Raw genomic sequence first — 27,572 nt, 5'->3', positions numbered from 1 at the left:
TTGAGCTCGGAATTAGCAAAAAAAATAACGCAAGTGCCTCGTTTTGCGTAACAAAAATGTATCGATTTGTGGGAAATTGTAAAAACGAGGCACTTGCGTTTTTTTTTTGCTAATTCCGAGCTCAATTCGGATTCCTAAGGCTAAAATGGCCCCTAAAACCTTAATTGAAGATTTTTTGACATGTAAACCGATGGAAAAGTTGAATCGGGTTGCAATTTACAATTTATACGAACTTTTGGGCTGCAATTTGCAAATTTTTTTTGAGTGGTTGCAATTTGCAAAATACGAAATTTAAATGCCTGTAATTTACAAATTTTTCTAATATATATAAAAATATTTTTTTTAATGAATAATTGAGCGTTGTTCAGTCAGAGAACTAGTTTTAAATGAATAACTTTTACCCCAATAGGCTAATATGGTCGATTGGCTTTGGCTCTTGGAGTACTCTAATTCGCTCCTCCTTCCTTATCTTAGTTATCTCAGTTAAGTAAAGCGACGAAATGTGAACCTCCATAGACCAAAAGAAAAGCCAATCAAAGATCTCCTTCAAACTCCCTCATATTCATTCATCATCTTCACTTCCTTCAATCTCTGATCATACTCCAAAACCCTAAAATCCGCCATGGAAGCAGCTTCTTGCTCTTTACAAGTGTACCGAGTCTCACTCTCTCCAATTCGCTCTTCACCTCGCTTCCTCACTTCCTTCTCTCGAATTTCTTTGTCTTCCAGTTGCAAATTCAATCTCAACTCCTCATTTCGCGTCATTCGGCTCAAGAATCGCTGCTCAATTTCAAGTAGCGCTGACATTTTCGTCGCGTCGAAAGAAAATGGGAAGCGTATTGAGGAAGAAGATGCGGAGGAGAGAGAATTTGACTTGAAATCTTGGATGCATTCTAATGGTTTACCTCCTTGTAAAGTTGTTCTTAAGGAAAAAACTTCACATAATTCTAATCTCAGGCCAATTCATTATGTTGCTGCTAGTGAGGAACTTCAGGTTTGTTTTTTTTGGTATTTTTTGTGATAATTTGCAGTTGCTTACTTGCTTTTGATGAATGATTAAAATTCAACCCTCTTTGGTAGGCTGGTGATACTGCATTTTCGGTTCCGAATTCGTTGGTTGTCACACTCGAGAAGGTCTTGGGTAACGAAACTGTTGGTAAGCTGCATTTTCAGTTCTGAATTCATTGCTATTGCATTCGTCTAGGGAATTACTACCTCCGTTTCAAATTAATGGCAACGATTAGACATTTTCTACTACACTTTATGTCAAATCGTTTCAGATTAATTGCAAGGATTAGACATTTTCTACTACACTTTATGTCAAATCGTTGCAAATAATTTGAAATAAAGGAAAAATACATGTGAAATAGTTTCATATGCAATGGGATGTGTGCTGTATTCTTAGTACTATGTGTACAATTGTTTTAATTTTTTTTAGCGGCTAAGATTGGAAATCAGAATTTCAATTTATTTTTATAGTTGTTGTTATATAGGGATCAAGTATGATGAGTTAACAATATTGATAAAATATTGTAATAATATTTACATTGAAAATGAAATTGTTACTTTACTGATTTCTTAGCCAGAGGACTTAAGTCTCATAATTGATTTCATACCTGTGTGGCTGTGTGAATGTTTAATTGTTAAAATTTTCGATTCCATACTCAAGTTCAAATGTATACTCTGTTGTACAAGGACCATAAGTTTTCAAATCTATATCTCTAACTTTCAATTAAACAAATATGTTAACAGGTATATAAGATTGAAATATACTCAAGATAACTTTACTGAAGTGTAGAGTAATCCCTAGATCATGGTAAAAAAGAGTAACCTATACTATAAATAAATAGAGGAGTCAATATTAAACGGAGTAAGTTCTAACCATATTTTTGTAAAACTTCAATACTTAAATTCTACGCACTTTAACTTTAATCTAAAAAGTAAGATATAAAATGATCTTTTTTTATTTATTTTATTTTTTCTTTTACTTTTTCTGGCATAGGGTAGTGCATTAGCATAAATAAATTCCAGTTTTCATAAAATTAAAAGCAATGTAAGGAAACTCCTTTTTTCATGGAAACTTATCGTGCTAGAATTTGTACTTCCTCCGTTCCATTTTGATTGCTAACTTTGAAATTATACACAATTCACGAAAATTTTTTGCACCGTCATTAGTGATTCTTGCTCAATGAAATTGTATAATGTATCAAATTTACTTTTAAATACTGTATTATTATTTTTTTTTTATATCCTTTGTATATATCTCCTTAGATAAATCAAATGCATTCAAGTCTATTTAACAATTTAAATTTTGGAAAAATTGCCATCATTAATCCCAACTTTGCCTTGTCCGCCAATATTAATCCCAACTTTCGTTTATTCACTATCACTCCTAACTTTGTACCCCATTAATTTCTATCACACCCAAATGACTTGGAACCGGTTGGAGAGGTAAATTTTGCTAACTTGTGATTTGTTGCACACGTGTCACATCATGATAGGTTAAAATTAAAAAAACAAAAAAACAAAAAATTTAAAAAAAAAATAAAAACCACAGTCACTTCCACCACCATCACCACCACCTCCCCTTACCTCAGCCCCAGCCACCTCCTCCTTTAGTGTCACTCGCAAAATCACCAAGGGGGTGGTTAAAATTCGCCGGAGAAGGCAGCGAGGCGTACGGATTCGATGGGGAAGGGATGGGAGGGTTGAAACGGAGGAGGAAGGGGGCGAATTGGAGGGGAAAGTGGGCGAATCGGAGGGAGGAAAGGGACGAATCGGAGGGGAAAGTGGGCGAATCGGAGGGGAAAGTGGGCGAATCGGAGGGGGAAGGGGGCGGAAACGACCACCCCCTGCCGGAAACAGAACACAGGGGCCGCCCTGCTGCCGAACGACAGGGGCTGCCTCCTGCTTGAAACAGGGGGTTGCACCCGGTTGCGGCTGCCTCCTGTCGGTTTTGGCAGCGGTTGCCTCTCTGCCGGAAATTGGAGGGCCTGCCTTGTGTCGGAAACAGCAAGGGCTCCGGTAGGCCGGAAACAGCACGCAGGGGCCGCCCTGCTGCCCGAACAACAGGGGCTGCACCTGTCGGTTCTGGCAGCGGCTGCCTCCTGTCGGTTCTGGCAGCGGCTGCCTCTCTGTCGGAAATTGGAGGGCCTACCTCGTGCTGGAAACGGCAGGGGCTGCCGCGTGCCAAAGCCCGGAGGTGGCACGGCTGCCACCTTGCGTGAGGGTTAGGTTTTTTTTGTTTTTGTTTTTGTTTTTTTAATTTTTTTTAAATTTTTTTTTTGAACCTATCACGTGTTGATATTAGGTTAGATTACCGGTTGGGTGTGATAGAAATTAATGGGGTACAAAGTTGGGAGTGATAGTGAATAAACGAAAGTTGGGATGAATATTGGCGGACGAGGCAAAGTTGGGATTCATGTTGGCAATTTTTCCTTAAATTTTTTTCTATTAGGTGCAAGTATGAAATTATTTTTAACATGCAGAAAAAGAAAACAAAGTACTTGTATAATGAAAGTGTAATTGTGAACCTGAAATTAGTCTCTAGAAAATTATAAAATTTACCAAACTTATCTGTGTCATTAACCATGATTATAGTGGACCTTAGAAAGCAAATCCAGAAAGCAACATCCAAGGACCAAGATCTGTAGATATGGAAGTAATGCACCATAGAAATTATCAAAGAAAACCTTAAAATAAAATAAAATAATATTATACCAACTTAAAAAAATGATATGTTTAAGAAAATTAGCTACACAATAACATGCTAAAAAATATTTAAATATACACTTATATCATCATCGAAATAAATTGGTTTGATGATGAAACTAAGTATATGACAAAAGGTAAATTTAATTGGGGATCAAATGAAATTGACATTGAACAAATGCCTCTGCTCCTAACTCTTGTGGTTAAATTTGTGAAATTGAGATGTGAAAAGGGGAAGGAGATAGGGAAAGAAGGATAGAAATGCTGCAACTTTGGAGAAGAGGTATGTGTCGGTTTTGGATAATGGTTTTGAATGGTATAGAAACTCGATCGTGATGTCGCGTTTCGCCTGAGCTGTAACGGAATTTGAAGTTACCGAACCGAGATTTAGCGTTTTGTAACGGGGTATTAAAAAACACCGCATTTTTGACTGATACGACCAATACACCTCCGAATCGCGCAAGATATAGGCATATAGCTTAACTTTGCAAGTTTAATCATTTAATTGAACATGTATTGCAGCTTCCATGGTTGCGATTTTGCAAAGACTCCATTGTTAGCTTGTTGCAGACTCTAAAGAGAGAGAGAGAGAGAAAAAGGCACAGAATTAAAGACTAAAATACTAGGGTAGGTGGAGGGGGAGTTGGGTGGGACAGTTGTCCACATTTTGTGGTTTCTTTTATTTACATCTTTTATTTATTTCTTGACTTTTTAACCCCACTAAAGAAGAAGTCACATGATGATCTAGGGGATTTCAATATTCGTTTTCATTTTTTAAAATTCCAATGCTTTACTTGCATTTACATCTTACTCTTAGTTTTCCATTTAAATTGTTACATTATTATACGAATATAAATAATAATTGGATAGATGACAATCAATTTACAATTTAAACTTTTTTTTAAAAATAAAATTTAAAAAACTCTAAAACAAAAATTCTACCGCCATGACCGATACCTGGTCCACGATCAACGCATCATCTCCGTTACCGCATTACCGCGACCGTTCCTGCGATCGCGACCGAAACTGCATTTTTACACCATGGTTTTGAATGAAGCAGTTTGAAAAACAAACTTAGATTTTAGGTGGGAGTGCATAAGGGAGCAAGATTGGGGGGTTTTTGAAGTTTCACCATAAAATAGACATTTTTGTTTTTGTCACTTTTTTGAGATTTCACTTTATAACGTTGCTGTTTTTTGCCCACTATGTTGTTTCTGGCTTTGTTGTTGTTGATGATGATGACTTGTTGTCATTGTTGTTGACCAACTCATGTAATTTGGTATTGAATGAAAAACAAATATGGGTTAGTACATCTACTCTCCATGGTCTGAATTATTCCAGACTTACATTTTTTAATATAACTATGAAATTTTCTTCAATATGTAAAATTTGAACCTGGCTTTGTATGAAGCTAGGTCTTTTTGACAGTTGCATCAAAACCTGATCTTTCTCATTTTTAAGACCGTTGTACCACTAGGAGGATCATGTGATGATGCTAACTATATAAGGTGTTTTTTTTATTTATTATTTCAATCAGATGCTACAGAAATATGTCCAAGCTAATATTTAAGGCTTACTGTACTATTGGCCATGCTATTTGCTTACAGACATGTGCCTTTCATGATATTGAAACAAATCAAACTGAGTCTAACTTGCTTCAGTTTCTTCAACTTGTGTGCAGCGGAACTTTTGGCTTCAAACAAATTGTCAGAGTTAGCTTGCTTGGCATTATATTTGATGTATGAAAAGAAACAGGGTAAAAAGTCCTTTTGGTATCCATATATCAGAGAGCTTGATCGGCAGAGAGGTAGGGGACAACTTGCTGTGGAGTCTCCTCTTCTTTGGTCAAAGAGTGAACTCTCTTATCTTTCTGGAAGTCCTGTCCTGGTATTCTATTTCACTTTCTTATGCATAAAGAAACTGAGCTTTGTTTGTTTTGTGATATTGTATTTAGGTTGATATATTGTTGACTATAAAAGTTTGTTTTGATGGTTTGCAGGCTGAAATCATGGTAAGGGACGAGGGAATAAAAAAGGAGTATGATGAGCTCGACACAGTTTGGTTTATGGCAGGATCGCTTTTTCAGGTGACTTTCTTTGTCTTTCTTAGAAATGGACATCATCATTATATAATTCATCTTAGTAATGTGCAAATTTTCTTCTAATATAACATTTATGTTGATTTTACATATCGATATGGTATAGTTCTGCTATTATTAATTATTATTACTTCTTTTTGTACTCAAGCAGCTAGTGTGTATTCTGGGATTTTATTGACAGCGATTCTCCATAATTGACAAACTAGTTTGTGTTATATACTGTTAAGTGACTCTTGAATGAAGCTGTAGTATGACATTTCCTCAATCAGTGCATTTTTTCTTCTACAGAATTATGTGTGTATTTCCATTTCAAAAGTATAAGCTACTTTAAGTTTTTGATGTCAAAGGTTAGTTACCTTTGACAATTAACTTCTCAAATAAGTTACAACACATAAACTTTAGAGATTCATAATGATAGATATTTTCATCGTAAACTTTTAGTTAGTTTCCTTTAGTAATATTGTTAGCAGTTTTAGGCTGGGTCTATTTTGAGTCCTTTGGGCTATTATGGGATGGAGACCATTGCTTAATCCTTACCTTTCACTCCCATGTTTAGCTTAAGCTGGACTAATAGCTAGACTTCTCTGTTATTATCTCTCAATTATGATAGTAAGTTAGGTTCTATTTGTATCCATAATAAAAAAAGAAAAAACCATAGTCGCTAGCCCACTCCTTCTCTCTTGGTTTTTCAAAAAGTTGAACTTTTCTAGGCCCCGTTGGAATTTTGAAACTTGGCTATTTCTGACTTCTCTATAAACTTTGCATGTTGATGTTTTTAATTTCAATTAAACTACATTTTTTTACTACAGTGGGTTCCTCTTGTGGTGGGATTTGTTGAGTATGAGTATGAGTATATGAGCTATGTTACTCGGACTCGAATACCCATGTCCGACACGGGTGCGTGTCCAAGTGTTCGATTCGGCTATTTTGTGAAAAAATTCTATGTCCAAGTGTCATATCATGTCCAAGTGTCGAGGATCCGACACGGGTACTTCACGTGTATATGAGTATGAGTATGAGTATATGAGTATGAGTATGAGTATGAGTATGAGTATGAGTATATGAGTATGAGAGTATGAGTATGTATGAGTATGAGTATGAGTAATGAGTATATGAGTATGAGGAGATGTACCGCGTTACAAGATCTATTCAACGATTGTAGTCTTGATGTAGGAAATCTTTATTCGATTCGTATTGTTATGTATTTGTTATTTTTTATATCTCTTCCGTAGATGTTGTATATAAAACAAATTTAGGCTCTATTCTTTTAAAAGTTTTAGTAAACATAAGTTAAGTAAATACAAGCTAAACTAAGAATAAGGTTACCAAAAATAAGTTAGCATCGATAAAAATAAGTGTAGTTTAGGCAAAAATAAGTTAAGTTCATTTACTCTAATGCAAAAGACAAAACTTAGCGTATTAGAGAGTAATTTTCTATTCAAGATATTAAATGAACCAATCTTACAAGCAAAATACAAACTGACGTAGGAAAAGTAGGTTGAAGACTAACCTTCTAAAGTCAAACAAAATTTATAATCTCTTAACTACCCTAGTACAAGTATAGGGGCAAGTAGTCATAGGGCGAACCACTAGGATTGGTAATGCTAGAGGCCTAGTGCATTCTTGAAGTAAAGCCTAAGCTAGGTCGAAGTTGGCGGCAAACTTGGCGTCAACTGTTGCGGGGCCTGTTTGGTCGTGATGCTAGGAGCAGGGGCTGCTGATAGGCATTGCAATTGCTGCTGGGCTGCTGTTGCTTTGTTGTGCGAAGTGCAGGGGCTTCCGTGACTGGTGTGTGTGGTGTTGGTTGCTGTTGTTAGTTGTTATTGTTGTGGTAAAGGTGCAGCGAGGGGCTGCTGTGTTGCGGGTTGGTGGACTATTGCCGTTGTTTGCGTAGGTACAGAGGGAGGTGCGAGGTGGCTGTGTGTGTAGGAGAAGGAAGCTGGTGGAGACGTGGAGTGTTGATGTGGCTGTTGCAGATGCGTGACTGCTGGGATGTGGATAGGTAGAGGATAGCAGGGAAATGGGTGTTAGGGTATGGTGTAGGATATAAAATGATGTGTAGGTTAAGTGGCTAGCAGCAAGGGACAAATATGAATGTTGGCTGTGTTGTTGATTGCAATTCCTCAAATTAAACACCAACACTTTGAACACAAACTTTCGGCCTTGAAACTTGAACTTTGATCTGAATGTATACCTGTACACGCAAAGAAAACCGAGGAAAGGAATGGGAAATAAAATAAAAGTAAAAGAAAAAAAAAAGAAGAATAAAAAGAAGTCAAAATAAAAGAGAACAAATTAAAGAAAATGAAAATAAAGGTCACTAAAATAAATCAAAACTAATTCCAAAAATCAAAAATAAAAGAGAAACAACTAAAATACAAAATTATGAACTAATAACACGAAAAACAAGTCCTAAACGAGTTATTAAAGACGTCAAAAAAAAAAGTTATTAAACACGAAAATTAAAGAAATCAATGAAAAAGAGAAGAATAATTGAGAAGATATACAAAAAAAGGACCTAAACTATTCTTTTGAGTGCCATACATGGCACTCATCAATAAATTGCAATTTGACTAAGGGTTGTTTGGTTCGCAACTGTCGAGGAAGTGACGGGGGGAAAACTAGGTCGTTGACTAATCTTCCCTAAGCCAAATAAAATTTATAAACACATAACAAACCTAAATACAAGTATAGAGATAAGTCAAGGGTCGAACCCAAAGAAACGGTTATGTTCAAGCGCTCTCAATTGGCCGCCTAAGCTAGGTCGAAGTCGAAGGGTAAAGAGGGAACACTAATAACTACCAAAACAAAGAATCAAACAAATAAAACACTAGGGAATGGGGATTAACAAGTAATCATGACAATTGCAACAAGTTGGGAAGAACATGCCAATCAATGGTTGTGAAGACTAATGATAAGAGCTAACAATTGGAATCAAAGAGTTATCTCCTAATCGTTAAGCTAGTGCTCTCTACGAATAACAAATTAGGAGAATCACAATCCAAACTAATCGATAATTGCAATTCCTAAATCAATGGGTCATATCATTAGAAATCACAATGCAATCTAGCATAATTCTCAAGGCCTAATCAAATTACACACATGCAAACTTACATTAATCACTTTAATCTCAACAATCAATCAACACATTTCCCAAATTAATCACAATTAATCAATCATACAAGTTTCACGTAATCCCTAGCCAAACAACTACTCAAGAATCATTATCTAAACAACAAGCAACTGAAGAAATCAAGAATCAACAAGATAAGTAGAACAATTACACTAATCAAGAATCAAACATCAAAATCAAATTAAACAAACATGAAATTGAACAAAGCAATAAGATGAGATAGAGTTAGAAATGCTCATTGATTGATTGTGAAGATCTTCAACACAATTGTCACGCTTGTTCATTAATCTCTCAAATCACCATTGAAATCTCTTACTTTCTCTCTCTAAATCTATTCCTAAACTAACTCCCAAACTAGAGAAAGAAACTCTCAACTAAGCTAAAATTATGATCAAAATTATATTTAGAACTTCTTACAAAAATCGGTTGTCAAAAGGTATTTATAGGTTGCCGAAATTAGAAGACGAGAGAAACCGAAACCAGGAGCGCCCGCGCAGGCAAGGGTGCGCGCTTGGCGCATGTGGGTTGCGCGCCCGCCGGGTTTCTTCGACTTCTTCGTAGCCTCGTGCGTTCACAAATGGGTCTTCGTGTGCTTCACTTGATACATGTTGGGGGTGACAATTTTCAAGGGCGGCCTCCACGGTGGATTCAACACCATCTTTCATGAGAGCACGGCTTGAGAGCGCAAGAGCTAGAACTTGGAGCTTCCACTTCCTTGCATCTTGAGATTTCTCAATGCTATGAGCTTAATCCAAAAGCATCTTCCAACTTAGAAAACCACCAATATCGACTCGAACCTCGTACAATACCTACAACCACGAAAAGAGGAGAAATAAAGGAGAAAACACAATAAAAATCGTAAAAACACAAAACAAGAGAGAAAAGGGAAATAAAGAGAAAATGCATAAAACTAAGCATTTATTAAGAAAGAAAGCTATGAAAAGAAGGTAAAAACAACCTAAATACTCATCAAATGAGTGCCGTAAAAACAACCTAAAATGGCACTCATCAGGGAGGGAAACAATAGAAAAGAAATATGAAGGGTTATGGTTCAGGATAGATTTACTCATAGCCTATAGGTGATGATCAGCAATATTGGTCAATGTTAGCAATGTTTTTGGCAACAAAAGTCCAATTTACCTTAAAGCCTATCTTTCTCTCAACCCTCGTCCCATTGTGAATTGCTAGGAGTCATGATTTATGATCCTTTCCTTTTTTTTTTATTGAACCATGATCCTTTCCTTCTATGTTTTTATTCTTTTTATTTTTATTTATTTATTTATTAATTTTTTGTTGTTGCCGTTTTACAGCAATATCCTTACGACATTCCCACCGAGGCTTTTCCTTTTGAGATCTTTAAGCAAGCGTTTGTTGCTGTTCAGTCTTGTGTGGTGCATTTACAGGTAAGTTTAGTGCAAGGACATATTGACATTTCCTGTCATGTATAAATCATTTTGAATGTCTCTTCCTTTATTACTTAAGTAGACCATTTTGTTAATCAAGGGCATTTCAGTTTGTGGTTGCTTGCATCTGTCATGTGCTATCTTTGAGTGTCTTTACATTGGAAATTGCTGTAAATGTTCACTTGTCACATAACTAGTTTATTTTCAGTATTCTAACGTAAGTTCTGTCTGGTACTGGATACTCTTAGGGGCTACACAAGTTATTCTTCTTTTTAGTGTTCATTATTATCACTTTTTCTGTGTTCTCAAACTGCTTGTCTAGTCTTTCAAATGTATATTACCAGAGTATTGCAAATCTTTTTTTTTTTTTTTTTTTTGGGAAAGACTTTTTCTTCTCTTCAGTTGCTTGGAGTTCTATGGTGAAGGGACAGTTTGTAGCCCCATGATACCTAGTGTAGTCTGGGTGAAGTCTTGCTCGTACGATGAGATTGAAGGGGGATAAGCTCCTGGTGTAGATGTTATGTCTTTTAAGATGTCAGGTTTGTTGGGAAGAGGATCGTATGATGAGAACTGAGATTGTTGAGGAGTGTTTTCTATACTTATGACAAGTTAGTATGAATCTATGTTTCCTGTCAGAGTATTACCTTTTTCAGGGGGAGTTTGGTTTAGAAGTTTTAGGTATGAGGTATGGGCATATCTAATGTTTGTTTTAGAAACTTTCATTTTCTAAACCCATACCTCAAACCAAATTTTTTTTTTTTTTTTTTTGGGGGGGGGGGGGGGGGGGGGGGTGGGGGATGGGGGTGGCTCTTAAAATTAACTAAGAGTGTATCAATATACAATGCAGGATGGCATTAGTTCTTGTACAAATAGCCTTTTTTTCTTAAATTTTTTATTTTATTTTTAAAACAATACCCCTTATTTTCCTCAAGTATTATGATTGCCCAGTTATTTTGCTAAATTATACTTAAAGCAGTAGTGACCCAATTTGGTGATAGATTTACTACTTTGCTGCAGAAATGATTACAAATATTTCTCGTTCCCAGGGAGTGAGATTGTTTGCTTGTTCTATGAGACTACATATTCCTGTAGTATGCTGATGCCTGCTTATGCTTTTCTTTGAGTCATGTTCTTATTTACTAAACTTATTTGAATGTTTTTTCTTGACTTTTGTTTTCCTGCTTCATTTGTTGATGTATGACACTTTGCATTCCATGATGTATAAAAATGCTTAAGTTGATAATATACCTGATATTCCTTTTTTTTTTTTTTTTTTTTTTTTAAAATATATATATATATATATATATATATATATATATATATATATATATATATATATATATATATATATATATATATATTTTAAAATCTGTGATCAGGGAGTGAGCTTGGCACGCAGGTTTGCTTTGGTGCCCTTGGGCCCCCCACTGTTAGCTTATAAGAGTACCTGCAAGGCAATGTTAACTGCTGTAGATGATGCTGTGCATTTGGTGGTTGACCGACCTTACAAGGATGGAGAACCTATTGTTGTCTGGTATATATATGTACTCTTATGATTTCTTGGAACAAGGATTTTCCTTTATGTAATTATATTCTTTATGCTGTTTCTTGAAAGTGTTTAAAATTAAGGCTCATGGATTTGGTTATTTGGAAACATATGTTTAGCTTTTTGTTTCTGTTGCACAAGAAATCATTGAATCAGGAGGCATGAATTTTGATAACATAGTTGCATGAATGAGTTTGTAACCCATCATGTCACCTTCTTTCTAACTTTGTGAAGCAGAGCATTAATGGCAGCTCTATCTCCTATAGTCATATTACCCATTGTTTGCTTAGAAATCTCTTGCATATCACTCTGTTTCGTATGTACATATTTTAGCTTCTACTCTTCCATGAGATTTCTTGTGAAAATTTGTGGAAGTTGCTAAACATAAGTATCTTGTGTTCTTTTTTTTTTTTTTTTTTTTTTTTTTTTTTTTGTATACTAGAAAACTTATCAAGGTTGGATAAGTTAAAAAATTTGTTGGCATGGAGAAAGTAGTGAGCAACAGCTTGTTCAGTAATAATTTCCCACTGTAGGGTTTTTTTTTTTTTTTTTTTTTTTTTTCAAACAGCCATCCAGTGTATAAAAACGCACATCACTGAGGTGCAAGACGACATGGTCCATGCCCTTTTTTTTTTCAGGCGAGGCAAACAGCTTTTTTTTACCAAAATTTTTATCTCTTTTTTTTTTTTTTTTTTTTTTTTTTTTTTTTTTTTTTTTTTTAATGAAGTATGCCTCACTTCATTGAGGCACAAGGAAATCCATATTGCCTTGTGCTTTGAGTCTTCTTATACACTGTAGTTCTTTGCTGATTGTCTGAGGTGATTATTTTCTTATCCTTTGCTGGAGCAAGAAATAAAAATTTATTTTATAAAAAACCAAGATTCAACCAGTTCTTCCCCCCCAACACACACACACACACACACGCACACCTTTCTTTTTTCTTTTTTTCTTTTCTGTCTCCCTGTTTCTCTCCTATTCATGCAACTACATATTGTGATATGTTTGACATATACCAGGTGTGGACCGCAGCCCAATTCCAAGTTGCTAATTAATTATGGTTTCGTTGACGAAGATAATCCCTATGACCGCATTGTGGTTGAGGTAAAACTAGATAGTAACTTTCTTACAGTACATTATCCTCTTCCGGAACAATTCTTTACATAATATTCTGTAAGTTGCTAATTAATCACGTATTCTTTAGGCTGCTCTAAGCACAGAGGATCCACAATATCAGGAAAAGAGGATGGTTGCCCAACGTAATGGAAAACTATCTCAGCAAAGTTTTCATGTACGGACTCATTCTTTTTAGTAGGGATGAACCTTTTCAGATAGAATTTCCTTGTCTGAAATTTACTATACAAAAACCCAAAATTTGTGATACCTAGTATCCTTAAAATATTCAGCTATGTAATATTACATTGCTGGATATTTGCTGTTAAACTTTTTTTTTTTTTTAGCGGCTTTTGAAAATTTTAATCTGTTTGTTCAATTATAAATAGCAGCCTTAGTTAGAAGCCAAATGACAGATAATAAACAAAAACTTAAATCTTTGTTCAAGGAACGTAAATTTTGCATTTGCACTATAGAAACCATGTCTCTGTTTTGTTGCACACTTAGACCTAATTAAAACTCTTTTACAGTTAAAAATGCTTCAGTTGAATTTCAAGGTGGGAGAAGAAGATGGTGAAAGTAGTTTTTCTAATGAGGATTTTTTTTAAAGAAATGTATGGGCAGGTAAGATTTTTAAATATGAGAGAGGTAGCAGTGGTGGAAGGCTGAAAAATTTCTTGTTTCTTCTGAAGTCTTTCGTTCCGGAATTGACTTGATTTTGCATTTGAAATGACGTGTTAATTTTCTTTTTTCTCCTGAATCCTGATTAATTTCAGAAACACTTTTTCAGAAATCTGGCATCTATTTACATTTCAGTTATTGAAATTCCAATATCTTGAAACTTAATGACCCAATTGATGTTTCATAAATCTTCTTTCGGATCTCACCATGAGCGTTTTTTTGTTGAAATTATAGAAACCTAGCAAGATTATTTATTTAAATTCACCAAAAATCTGAGACCAATCCTATCGAATTCTAAATTCTGCTATTCCCAAAAATCAAATGCTATTGAAGTTGATAATTTCTTAACTAATGTTATCCTAACCTGATTAAATTTGATCAGATATGACTGAAGTTCAAGTTTACAAAATTTACCCCTCTTTATAATCTCATACTATGTTTAAACTCTTTTATACGAATTTTATTCAATTTTGTCTCCTCTTCATATTCAAAACTTTCTACTTTTGTCATATGTACTTGTTCAAATACAAATACTATATATGTTTAAGGTTTGATTATGTCTCCCTTATATTTTTAAGGTTTTATTCGTTTAGTTCAAATCCAATAAAGCAGCACATCTGCTTCATTTTAACTTGATCTAACCTGAGCCAGGTACTTGCATGACCTGAAATCACCTGAACCTGCAACAACACATACACTGTAGTGACCTGACCTGACCTGTTTTCAATCTGATCTGCCTGTTTGCCACCTTTACTGAAAATAGGGTTGTCATTTTCTCAATTTGTTTTGCAGGTGCATGTTGGGAAGGAAAAAGAAGCAGTTGCTGACATGCTTCCATATTTGAGACTTGGTTATCTTTCAGATCCTGCCGAGATGCAATCTGTTATCACTTCTCAAGGGCCAGTATGTCCTGTAAGTTGACTATCTTACTGTTATGTCCTGGTGACTAAACTTTACTATGTTGATACTTTGGTTTAAGTTTCTTCAATTTTTTTAGTCACATACATGCTTTGTAGGTTATTTCTGCTTGTCTGTAGATACACCATATTTCTGTTTGTTGGTATGCTACCCCATAGTTCTGGTCAGATTTTGGAGGGGTCATGATTTATGTGTCTTGATACATTCTTGAGTTAGTGTGTATAGGTCCAAGAATTATGGATACCTTTAATACTTACATCTCCTGTATGGTTGCCCTTGTGAATTAGCCCAATCTAGATAGCTTCTTTACGATAGTTTCTTTCTGTTTCTGATTTTTGAATTGCTCAAGTTGTAATTCTCTATAAAATTGCATTTATTACTATGAGAGTTTATGTAGCTCTCAGTGTATAAATTCTAAAGCTTGATATCATGTCCTAGTCTTGCAAATTATTATAGGGTCAACAAGGATTTTGATTATGAAATAGAATGAGTCTATGCTTATTCTTTTGCTGTTCTCCTTGTTTTACTTGTACTGCTGTGTAACGGAAATGAGTTATTAATTGCCAAATTTTGAAGGCTTTATTGTTTGACCTTGTATCTTTTACTCTATTTTCCTTACTTGAATAGTTTCAGCTTTGTTGCCGCAGGTTTAAGAGAAATTACACTTTGGTGACCTATGCTTTCAATGCATTCATGCTAAGGGCTGGTTTTAGAGTTTTTGTTCACTTTGGCGTCCTATTGTTACCCCAATGCTTAAATAAATTGACATGTATCATATATTACTTATTAGATGGATGACATTCATCCCGGACGAACCTCACCTAGCCTAAGTCCCTAAAACTTTTCTTCCAAGACACATGTCTCTCAATTACTAGTTCAAAACATTTCTCTAATTATTTAAGAGGAGTTACTAATTGTAAAAAATAAGCAAGAATTTTTTATGTCAGGTGACTAAAATGTAACCCAAGTCACCTAAGTGCAATTTTACTAGAAATTTGGCACTGAAGTGATAAGTTTTCTATTTTCAAATAGACATTTGTTTATGCATTATCTGAAATTATATGTATGGTTTATCTTGAAAGTCTCAAGCTGGGCTTCATCTATGGTGATTCTTCCTTGGTTGAGCTAGAAAAGCTGTTTTTTTTTTTTTTTTTTAAAAAAAGAAAAGAAAGTGTGCCTCTCTTTTAGGACTGAACATACTTAAGTAGTAACTTCTAAGCTCTTAGTATAATAAAACCAAGTCTGAGTCACGTTGCAAAGCCATTTCTTTTGCCTTTTAAAGCTAACTTATTACATCTTTATCTCTGAACAAAAACAGGCTAGTGTTACACCCCCTTTGCCTTTATTTGACAATGTGAATGGATTGGATTGAATCAAATTCCACTATTTTTGAATGAGCTGAAATTGAAAGATGGTTTTCCAGAGAAACAAACTCTTTTAATTCCACAAATACACTTCTCTTTGTTATGTTCCTCTATTCATAGAACCCATGCTCTTTTTGGAAAGATTTTGCCCCCTCCTAAAAAAGTTAAAAATAAGCTTTGTTGGGAAAGAGTTTTTTTTTTTTTTTTTTTTAGATTTCTTCCCTTTTTATAAACTCTAAGGAGATTATGTCATGAAGAATGATGCTTGATTGAATGAGCATTGTTTGGAAAGAGGTGTTTTTTTCGAATTACCCCCGCCCCCCTATTTGTTCTGAAGAGATTAGGACATTCCAAAAACACCTCATTGTGGGATGAAGACCACAACTTTAGTCGCTCAATGCTCGATATGGGGCTTCCTTGTGGCCTAGTATTTCTTCAAAAAAAAAATGATCAAGGCACTTTTATACTTTTTTTCCTCAAATGAATTGTCGGGCTTGCGCCATTGGGATACTTCATTAGGAGGCGTGGGTTCAAGTAGTTCAAAGCTCATAAAATATTCCAGTATTGTGTAAAAGGATTATTATTGCAGTTAGTATATAAAATATTTGAATTGATAATTTGATATGACACTGCACTGTTATCTAATAAAACATAAAACAAAAAAATAATTGCAGGTGAGTCCTTGTGTTGAAAGAGCAGTTCTGGACCAGCTTTTGGATTATTTCAAGGAAAGACTTTCTGGCTACTCTACCACTTTAATGGAGGATGATGCCTTGGTACTCTCCTGTTCTCTCTATTTTAATATGAAATGATTCACTATGAAGCTTTATATGACAAGGTTTAATAATTTAGTTGGCAGATCAAAATCTAAATCCCAAAAAACGAGTTGCTACCCAGCTTGTTAGGCTGGAAAAGAAAATTCTACAAGCATGCTTGCAGGCAACTGTGGATTTGATAAACCTGTTGCCTGATCATAGTGTCTCTCCTTGTCCTGCTCCATATGCCCCTTCATTGAAGTGAAAGGTATTGTGGTATTTTTATTTAGTGTTTAGGCGCAATTTAGAAAGAACTTTATTGTGTGTAGTTTTGTTGAAGAGCATGAGTACATCACATTATGATAAAAGAACATGGAGTCAATTTTAATTTGAAGCTAAAAAAAAAAAAACAGAATATATATCATGTTCTTTTATGAAAATGACTTGTTATACTTCCTCCATTTCTCAATATTTGCATCAATTGACTTTTTAAACTATTCTTATACTAACTTTGACCATATTTTACCACTATTGTACATAAATAAATTTTTTCAATTTTAGTTGGGAAAAATTAGAAAAAATAATCCCAACTTTGGATTATTCTGGAATAATCCGAACTTTCTGAACTTTGGGGGGTTTTCTTTTTCTTCAATCCCAAACCGGTAAACAAAAGTCAATGACCCGTTATAACAGGTTATGTGCCACGCGTTAAGCTACAATTAGGCCCCATTCAATTCACCTTATTTTTGCTGAACTGAAACAAAAATTATATTTGCTGAACTTAAATTATTTTTACTTAAATTAATTTTACTGAACTGAAAATATTTTTGCTGAACTGAAATTATTTTTACTGATTTTCTATTATAATTCTTCTTTAAGATAATTGAATTTTACTAAACTGAACTGAACCGAAATTATTTTTACTGAACTGAAATTAATTTTACTGAGAACTTATTTTTATTGAACTGAAATTATTTTTACTTAATATTATGTTTTTAAGGTGAAGTGAACAAGGCCTTAATCTATCCCCTACCTGACCACCATAACGCCCACCAGTCCACCACCACCACCTGCCAGGGGCTGCCACCGTCGGCCGCGCCTACCCCTCCCTACCGCTACCTCAACAGTGCGCCACTTTCCCCCCAAACCCCCTGTGCCGTTGTTGCGACCCACCTCCACCCCCAATCCGCCCTGTTTTGGGTGTTTTTGTCCCTCGGGAGAGTTACAGCTCGAGTACTGATCCGACTGCGCCCGGTACCTGCAAAACAACGGAGGCTCCGGGTGTTTGGAGCTCCGCCTCCGACGATCAAGTTAGTACTTGAATGTGAGTAAGAGAAGGTGCGGAAAATGAAATGAGATCTTCTCGGATACCGAGATCAGGTGTTTCTCTGATGTGAGAGAATGTTGGGTAGGTGTAATAAATGATTGTTTATCCCCCAAAATTTGAGGAATATCTCCTTATTTATAGGGTCATTGGTGAACGTGCCCCTTCTAGGTCATTTGACCTAGATTTGGTGGGCTGCGCCGTTTTGCGGCGCTCTTGGGAATTGGGCCTTGAAGGCCGCAATTCATGAAACATCTGAGGTTGACATGTGTCAGCTGGCAATTGGCCCAAATGGACCTGCCTAGGCTTGACACGTGGTCCTCTTTGATTGGTCCACGTGGACAGGGTAATTTTACCCAAAACATTTGCCCCTCACACGTGGCACGTGGCTGGCCACGTGGCGCCTGTGACACGCAGTATTCAGTAAACGGTGAATAGTAAAAACTATTCACCTTCTAGGGTTTTACGGGGATGCCCTTGCTTTTACCCTTCTATAAATAGAAGGTTTTACCCTCTCTCTCTCCCCATTTCACACCAGAGCCTTTGACTTCTTAGAGAGAGAAAGAGAGAGCTTTTTAGAGAGAAACTTTGCATCTGTTTTGCTGTGATTTTGCGTTTTTCCGGCTGCATTTCAAGGAATACATCTGGTCACCGCGTGTAGCTGTTTTCAGATATTCAGAGCTAAGTTAAAGGTAACCGCCTATACTCCTTTCAAGCTTTTTATACTTTTCCGCTTGTGTAGTTAGGCTTCAAAGATAAAATGGACTCTCTATCGACCCACACAGCACCGCCTAGGTCAATCAGCTGGTCTCTTGGTACGGCTGAATCTAGAACCGGGGGTGCCATTTCTGGAAATTCGGACTTGCTTTGCTCATCCCCGAACTCCTCCTTCTCTGTGTCTATGCAGGACAACATGGCCAGAGTTAAACAAACAGCTGTCAAGCCGAGCAAGCGGTGCTCTAGAAGAGTGCCCGCTGATGAAGTTATTTCAGATGAAGAATATGAGGAATATGAAAGTTCGGAGGAAGAGCAAGAGCAGGCGGGTTCTTCTCCGGGTGGCACCCCTTCAACCCCCAGTGACACAATATTGGAAAGGGCAGACGGCGAGGACGATGCCTCTTCCCTAGGGTCTGATGAAGAGGGGTAAGGCGGTGAGGAAGCCGCCGAGAGATCCGGCTTAGAAGCGTCGGGCTCTGACGAGGAAGATGTAGCGGCTCTGTATCAGCAGCCGGCTAAAGGGCCTGAGCTAAATCCCTTGACAACTAAAATGCTTCCTAGGGACTTAACTGTCATGCAAAGCAGCTTTAGGCCTTTTGCGGATGCGCACCCGGTAGGAGAGGGATGGAGAATAGAGGTTCCTTCGCCTGAGGCAACGATTGCCTGGGGGGACGATATTGACAATGCCGACAACTGTTTCGGCTGTTATGAGGCTGTGATTAAAGCCGGCCTCCGCTTCCCCCTTCACAAAGGGATTAAAAGAATTTTGAAGGGGTATGACTTGGGTGTGTGGCAGCTTACCCCAAACTCGTGGATTAACATTCTGGGTTATATTGCCGCCTGCGAGTATCAAAACATAGAGCCTAGTTTTGCTGCGTTTGCTCATATGCATAATATGAGCCGGGCCCAGGCGGGTATGGTGCGTGGTACACTCTAACCACACACCCGGAATACTTAATAACCTTGGACAAGCCGTCTAAATGGTCCGGGTGGAAGGACAGATTTTATTTCATCTGTTCTCCAACTCTGGGGCACAACCGGTTCCTTCGCCGGTACAATCAAGATCCGGCGCTGCTCGGAAAGAAGTGCGCCTTGCCCCGGATGTCTTCTAGGGCCTACGAGCAGATCATGGAGCCAGGCTTTTTTAAGACAACAACTATACCCTTGGAGGATGGGACTTAAATAATTGTTCCTATAAACTGGATACCTCATCCGGACTTCTTTAAGAACGAGGACTTCCTCTCCGCCTGTGGGCTTAGCCCTATGTTCAAGCAGGGTAGACTTATAACACACTCGGCGATTTACCGTCTGTATTAATACCTTGTTTGTTTTTTGTTACTCTTTTTGACCAACTGTTTCCTTTCTTACTGCAGACGAAGCAAAGAATATGGTTCCTCTTGAGATGACGCCTGCCTAGTCGGCTGCTCTTCTGAGAAAGGAGCAGCTTCTGGAGAAGAAGGCGGCCTTGGAAACCAAGAAGGGAGGGGTAGGCCGTCTGTTAAACTCAAACTTCCAGCTGTATCCCTTTCATTCAACTTACGAATTTCCGTTTGTATCTCATACTTTATTGTTTGCAGGGCGGAAGCAAGTCAATCCCCCGCTCCATCACCAAATTGTTCAAGCGGCCGGGGGAAGAGTTGGCCAAAACTCCGTCTAAGACGGGGAGAAAGAACCCTTCTACTCCCTTTTCAGCCAACCTAGATCGTCCTACAACCGGGGGCAAAGGCCCGGCATCGAAGGGTGGCGAGCCACTCACTGCTACAGTCGGCGCTGTAGCGGCTGAAGGGGAGTCTCCTCAGCCCCGCGTTCAAGGTAAGACACGAGTCGAACTCCCCTGGCCGATTGACTATAGGCGAGTCAAGACTCGGGTCAATCCGCCTGAAGGTTCGATGAGTAGCCGGCATGAGTCGGGTGCCGCCTATGCTGCTTTCTCACCAAGTACTTCTTTTGGTGCAGATACTCCCTCAGCTCCGCCTGACATGCAGGTGTTTGCTAAGAGGATGGTGCGGACACTTACCCGAACAAGAAACACTCTGTGCCGGATGTGCAGGTCGTGGACTTCGACCGAATCCAAGGCCTGAGGTAATTTTTACTTAGAACCTTATCTTTTTAAAGCTTTTAACTCTCCTTATTAACCGTCTGACCCCACCTTTTCAGGCTATGTTGAAGGTTGACGGGCTTAGGGTCCCCTTCAGACAAAAGGGAGAAGAGGTAAATGACGCTAAACAGAGGGCCGTTCAAGCTCTCAACTCTGCTGAATACGGTAAAATACAATGTGATGTTGAAATTAAAGCAGTAGAGTTGAAACATGAGGAGCTGATAAAGAACTTGACGGCTGCTAATGACGCCGCAAACGAGCGGGTAGCCAAGCTTGAAGAGGAGCTAAAGACTGCCAGTCAAACCTCAAATTGGAGGGAGCTGACACCAAGAACGCCCAGCTGAGGGCAGACGTCAGCACCCTGGGGGTCAAACTCGTCCAACTAAGGAATAAACACAAGGACGAGATTGCCCATGAGCAGAAGCGGCAGGTTGCTGAGAACGAGCGGGACACTGAAGCCCTACTGCGCATTGCATGGTTATCCGGTTTTGACTGGTTTTGAATGAAATTTGCCGATTGGGTCGGTTTGATGAATTTGCTCTTTGGTTTCAATGTTTGAATTTTTGCCTAACATTTTAAAGCATGCGGCAATTCAGATAGTATGGCGGCTACTCTTGCCCTTGGCGGCTCGCTGTGTGGTTGGTTTCAGTACTTCTTTGATTGATTGACTTTGGAATGCTTGATACGTTAAAGAGTATGGAATATTACTGGTACAATTTCGTTGACAGCCTAACAGAGAACTTCAGTAATTAACCGGCTGATGTCACTTGACATCCGGTGTTAAGCTTAATCATTCTTTTAGACTGTTTTGGTCACACAGCTATGAGTTGACCAATTTAATCATTCAATCTTTGCCGTCTATGTATGCTGGTAGAGCAAACAATAGAATGCCCTCTGCGACGATTACACTCGGAGGGGCGTCGCCGGACGCTATACTCAAATAGGAGCTGACGAATTTATAAAATAAGTTTACATCCGGCCATTGGCCTCGGTTTGAATATCATTTTAGCCGCTAAGTCTTTTAACTTAGCTTAGTTTTATTCATTATAAGGGCCGTCTGGGCATTGCACTGACGATGGTCCACCAATTTTAAATATTAGATTAGCCGCTAAGTTTTTAACCTAGCTTATTTATTCAGTAGACCGTCTGTGTTTTCAACTGGCGGTAGTATATTGCTGCGCATGTATAAATACAAAGCAATTAACATTGAAAACATAAAGCAACTTTGCATTGATAGACTTTTTATTTACAAAAATTTACAAGTACCGGGTGATAATGTTCTTCTAGATGAAAGAGATGATATCTTTTGTCTTGATACCTTTTACTGCCCCTGCTTCCACCCACTTGGAATAATACACAGCCACAAAAATATAGCGCTTTCCGCCTGGTGCAGGCGTATACGGGCCCAGAATGTCAGGTCAACGGGACTGGGCTGTGGATTGTCGTCAGGTCAGTAGCCGGCCGATGGATTAGCTTGCCAAATCCTTGACACTTGTCACATTTTCTTACAAATTCCATGGCATTTGACTCAATAGTGGGCCAGAAGTAATGCCGCCTTGCCTGACGGCTAAGGATCTGCCGCTTACATGAGAGGCACAGTATCCCGCATGCACCTCTTCGAGAACTTCTTTCCCCTTTTCCGGGGTAATACACTTCAATAGAGGCTTCAGAAACCCCGCCTTGAAGAGTTCTCCTTCTCTCATCTCGAAGTTTGCTACACGCTTCTTCAGCACGACTGCCTCCTGAGGTGAATCAAGGAGCGTGCCGTCTGTCAGATACGCCCGGATGTCATCCATCCAAGTAGAACTTCGGTCCAGCACTCCAATGGGTTCATCATCAGATATGCTTCGTTTTTCCATTACTTCCCAAAAGACTGACCGAGGTGTATCACAGGAGGCAGAGGATGCCAACTTAGACAGAGCATCCGCCTGGTTGTTTTCAGATCGGGGCACTTGAGTTAGATGAAATTGTTCAAGTGTTCCAGCTTCAAGCTTTGACCGGCTGCAAATATTTGATCATAGCCGGATGGGTGGCTTCATACTCACCATGGTATTGGCTAACGACCAATTGAGAATTAGAGCAGGCGTCAATTTTTGTTGCCCCTGCCGCCTTACACATGCGGATGCCGGCTAGCAGGGCTTCATATTCCGCCTCGTTGTTTGAGACCTGTTTAAACCGTAGTGCATACTCATATTTATCTCCTTTCGGAGATTGATAGATAATGCTTGCACCACCGCCGTTCATAATAGAGCTCCCGTCTACATGCACCTTCCAAACCTGATCAAGGTTGTACGGAGCAACCGACCTTGTCATTTCGACAATAAAGTCGACAAACGCCTGACCCTTCACTACCTTCCTTGGTTCGTAAGTGATTTCAAGACTTTGCATTTCAATAGCCCATTTGAGCATTCTGCCGGATGAGTCCAAGGTTGTCATTGGGCGCTTTGTAGATCACCACCGGATGTGCCAAGAAGTATGGTTTCAACTTCTTGACAGCCATGTAAAGAGCAACGCCAAAATTTTCAACCATGGGGTACCGGAGTTCAGCAATTCTGAGCACATGGCTAATCAAATAGACCGGGAGCTGATTACCGTCTCTCTCAGCAAGGAGAACAGCACTAAGGGCATGATCTGAGACGGCTAGGTACATATAGAGCATCTCCTTTAGCAGAGGGCTAACAAGCCTTGGCAAGGAGTCTAAGTGTTCTTTCGGCTTTTGAAAGGCGCCTCAGCATCATCCCCCCATTCAAATCTAGTCTTCTTCCTGATTGCTTGCAAGAAATAAAGGCACTTGTCACCTGACCGGCTGAGAAATCTCCCAAGCATAGCGAGACAACCAGTAAGCCTCTGAACTTCCTTGATAGAGCGAGGTGACTTCATGTCAATCACCGCCTGTATCTTCTCGGGGTTAGCCTCTATCCCCCTTTGGTCAATCAGGAATCCGATAAACTTCCCAGACCCAACACCAAAAACACACTTTTTGGGATTTAACATGACCTTATGCCGCCTGAGTGTGGTGAAGGTTTCTCGGAGATCAGCAAGGTGATCTGTCTGTAGCGTTGGATTTGACTCTCATGTCATCAATGTACGTCTCTACATTCCTTCCAATCTAATTAATGAAGACTGTATTAATTATCCGTTGGAAAGTAGTCGGCGCGTTCTTCAAGCCAAATGGCATCACCGTATAACAGAATAACCCCTCATCAGTGACGAAGGCCGTCTTCTCTTGATCTTTTTTTCACAGTGGTATCTGATGGAAGCCGGAGTAGGCATCCATAAAACTCATTAAGGCATGCCCGGATGTAGAGTCGACAAGGCTGTCGATCTTTGGAAGCGGGTAATTGTCCTTTGGACATGCCTTGTTGAAGTCAGTGTAGTCAACACACATGCGCCAAGTTCCATTCGGCTTCTTTACAAGCACCACGTTCGCAACCCAATCAGGGAAGTTACATGGCCGAATGAACCCGGTGTCTAACAACTTCTTGACCTCGGCAGCTGCCGCCTGACTCCTTTCCTCGCCGTGATTTCTTTTCTTTTGCTGAATGAGCTTCTTTTTTGGATCCACGGCGAGTTTTGGACAGCGAGATCCGGGCTGATGCCTGGCATCTCTTCCACTTCAAAGGCAATAATGTATTTGAATTCCTTCAGCAGAAGGTGCAAGTTTGCACCAAGCTTTTCAAAGGCAGCCGTCCCCACCTTAATAGTTCGCTCTGGACCCTGTCGTCCAGAGGAATATCAATGTGCTCACCAGCCGGCTGGGGACGGAGATCATGTGACCGTTCCCCGGTCAGTGATTGCTATTTCTTCTCCTTCTTCACCTCCACCAGCTATTCAGTTTTTCTTTTCTTTGCGGCTGCTGGAGGGGGTGAATCAGGGTCCTTTACATCGTCAAGGTCTATTGGCTCCTTCGGTTGACCGGCTGCAGCAGCAGTCGGCTTAACGTCTGAGAGATAGCTCTCCCTTGCCGTCTTCTGATCCCCGTTGAAGGAGCCAAAAGAGCCATCATCCTTTTCATACTTGAGGAGCATGAGAGTTGGGATGATGACGGCCTTGCACTCGTTCAGAGTGGGTCGGCCAAGAATTATGTTGTAGGCGGTCAGCTCTTTAACCACCATGTGCCGCCCCTTTCCCTTTTCCCCCAACCGGATAGGTATGTCAATTTGTCCGACTGGGTGCACAACCCCTCTGCCAAAGCCAACTAGCGGATGGGAGACGTCGCGCAGGCTATCCCGCTTGTAATTAAGTCGGGACAGACACTTGTAGCTGATGAGATTAGAGGAGCTACCCGTGTCTATGAGGATCCGGCCAACCAGCTGGTTGGCGACCTTGCATTCAATGACGACTGGGTCGTCATGCCGTCGGCGAACTTTGCCCCGGTCCTTCTCAGTGATGAGGACGTCTGGAAATGTTCCACTTGAGGACGCCTGTCCATCATCAACCGAGTGAATCATCCTTTTCAGATGGTCCTTGGTGCCCCGAATGGTCGGGCCACCGCATGCGAATCCGCCTGCTATAGTGTAGACCGGATCCTTGTCAGTATCCGAGCTACTAGTAGGCTGGACAGTTTTTGACGATTGTCCCGTATTCGTCTTAGAAGTCACTTAGGACTTCAAGACATAGGACTTCAGCAAGCCCTTGTCGCCCGCTTGAGGCTATAGCAGTCGTTGGTGTCATGGCCCACCTCCTGATGGAAGTGACAAAATTTATTCTTGTTCCGCGACTGAACGGAACTCTTCATAGGATTCGGCTTCTCAATAGTCAGCCGGTCCTTCACCTCTGTAAAGATGGTGTAACAGTCTTTTTTGAATTCATACCGTGAGACATACGGTTTGAATTCCTTCTTCTTTTTGGACGGCTAATTAGGTTCCTCAACCGCCCAGACTTATTTTTTCTTTTTGCTCTCTGCAGCTTTTTGAGCCGGCTGAGCAGTCCGACTCTCCTTTTGCCTTAGAGTCCGACTGGTTGTTGGACGAGCAGAGGTCGGTGGCTTGAATAAAGCTCTCCGCCTCTATCAACGCCTCTTGAAGGGTGAAGACCCTCTTTCGGACAAGGTCGAAGTTAAGGGTCGACCCGTCCTTCACACCTTTGAAGAAGTCTGTATAGGCTACCTCGTCAGACAGCCCTTGGATTTGAATTCTTACCAGGTTGAACCGCCTGACATAGGAGCGAAGCCCTTCTCTATCTCCCTGAATTTGATGGTACTCAAGTCAAGATTTGTTTTCTTGGCAGGGATGTTCATTGAGAAGTTGGAGGCAAACAGGAAGGCAAGCTTCCTGAATCTGTCGATACATCCGGCTGGTAGGTTGCCAAACCATTGTTGGGCAATGCCCTTCAATGTAGCCGGGAAGCACCGGCACCACATAGCATCCTCCAGCCCCTGCATGTGCATGAGGTTAGAGTAGGCCATGAGGTGGTCCTCCGGGTTGGTGGTACCATCATAAGCACCAACCAACACATTCTTAACCTTGGCCGGCTGTGCCGCCTTGGTTATCTCCTTGGTGAACACAGAAGTTTGTTCACCAAGTTTGAGTAGACGGAGCTGCTAGTCCAAAGGTTGGACGTTATATGTCGCCTGACCCCAAAGAGGGCCGGCTGCATAAAGTGAGGAGAATACGGACTGTAGACCATAGGGGGTACATACGGTGCATTCCCAATCATTTGAGGGCCAGAATAGACGGGATTACTGCCTGTATGGCTCTCATGCAAGGATTGAATATTCCCTGCAGATGTATTTTTGAAGCTGTCTAGAAAGCTCGAAGTAGAGGCTGACTTCTTAGACAGCTGCTGACTTCTCCTGCGCTGTATGATTAGTCGAGCGTCCGGGGTAAAATTTTTGTTACCCACCGGTTGTTGCTCCCGGCTGGGATTTCTTGGACCCTTCTGGGGCAGAAGGATCTTGGACCAGTCAAGGGTTGCGGCTGCTTTGTCCTTTGGATGCGGAGTTGGCTGTCCCTGACTGGCTTCTTCCTCGCAGTTCGAGGATACTTCTTGGCCGGCTGACTCTTGCTAGAGCTTGCTGTTTTCTTTTCGATCAGGTCCTTAATCTCACCCTTGAAACTCGTCATGAATTTCATGAGCTCGTCCCTGGTGACCTCTTGCCGACTGGGTTTCCCCTTCCGGCTGACCAGGGGGTGGGTCTACTGGTCCACCTGGCTTTCGCCTCGTTGCAGAGTGTCTCTGGGACGGATGCGCTTAGTGATGAGAGAGCCATCTTTGGCTATGTACGTTTTAACCTGAGGATCATCATCCGTAAAGACTTCCGGCTGGTTAGCCTTGGGGTCAAGGGGCGGTACAGACTCTTGAACCATCCTTGAGGTACTCTCCCCACAGACGGCGCCAAATATTTTGGGTGTTTTTGTCCCTCGGGAGAGTTACAGCTCGAGGACTGATCCGACTGCACCTGTACCTGCAAAACAATGGAGGCTCCGGGTGTTTGGAGCTCCGCCTCCGACGATCAAGTTTGTACTTGAATGTGAGTAAGAGAAGGTGCGGAAAATGAAATGAGATCTTCTCGGATACCGAGATCAGATGTTTCTTTGATGTGAGAGAATGTTGGGTAGGTGTAATAAATGATTGTTTATCCCCTAAAATTTGAGGAATATCTCCCTATTTATTGGGTCATTGGTGAACGTGCCCCTTCTAGGTCATTTGACCTAGATTTGGTACGCTGCGCCGTTTTGCGGCGCTCTTGGGAATTGGGCCTTGAAGGCCGCA

At 39.8% G+C, this 27,572-nt stretch overlaps 1 protein-coding gene across 2 annotated transcripts in view; it reads left to right on the top strand.

The window, feature by feature from the left end:
* Window positions 1-454: 454 nt before the first annotated feature.
* Window positions 455-27,572, top strand: part of LOC145574720 (uncharacterized) — a 35,595-nt gene continuing 8,477 nt past the window's right edge. For both annotated transcript variants that reach the window (XM_081632567.1, XM_081632566.1), the window contains exons 1-11: window positions 455-994; window positions 1,081-1,156; window positions 5,393-5,598; window positions 5,711-5,797; window positions 10,253-10,345; window positions 11,725-11,879; window positions 12,908-12,992; window positions 13,093-13,179; window positions 14,475-14,594; window positions 16,639-16,740; window positions 16,817-16,987. In XM_081632567.1, coding sequence (XP_081488693.1) covers window positions 623-994; window positions 1,081-1,156; window positions 5,393-5,598; window positions 5,711-5,797; window positions 10,253-10,345; window positions 11,725-11,879; window positions 12,908-12,992; window positions 13,093-13,179; window positions 14,475-14,594; window positions 16,639-16,740; window positions 16,817-16,984 — 1,551 coding nt within the window. In that variant the 5' untranslated portion in view covers window positions 455-622 and the 3' untranslated portion in view covers window positions 16,985-16,987. The remainder of the gene's footprint in view (window positions 995-1,080; window positions 1,157-5,392; window positions 5,599-5,710; window positions 5,798-10,252; window positions 10,346-11,724; window positions 11,880-12,907; window positions 12,993-13,092; window positions 13,180-14,474; window positions 14,595-16,638; window positions 16,741-16,816; window positions 16,988-27,572) is intronic.

Source organism: Chenopodium album, chromosome 13, assembly GCF_948465745.1.
Source record: "Chenopodium album chromosome 13, dcCheAlbu1.1, whole genome shotgun sequence".
Lineage (NCBI taxonomy): Eukaryota > Viridiplantae > Streptophyta > Magnoliopsida > Caryophyllales > Amaranthaceae > Chenopodium > Chenopodium album.
This window is presented reverse-complemented; position numbering and strand designations above follow the sequence as displayed.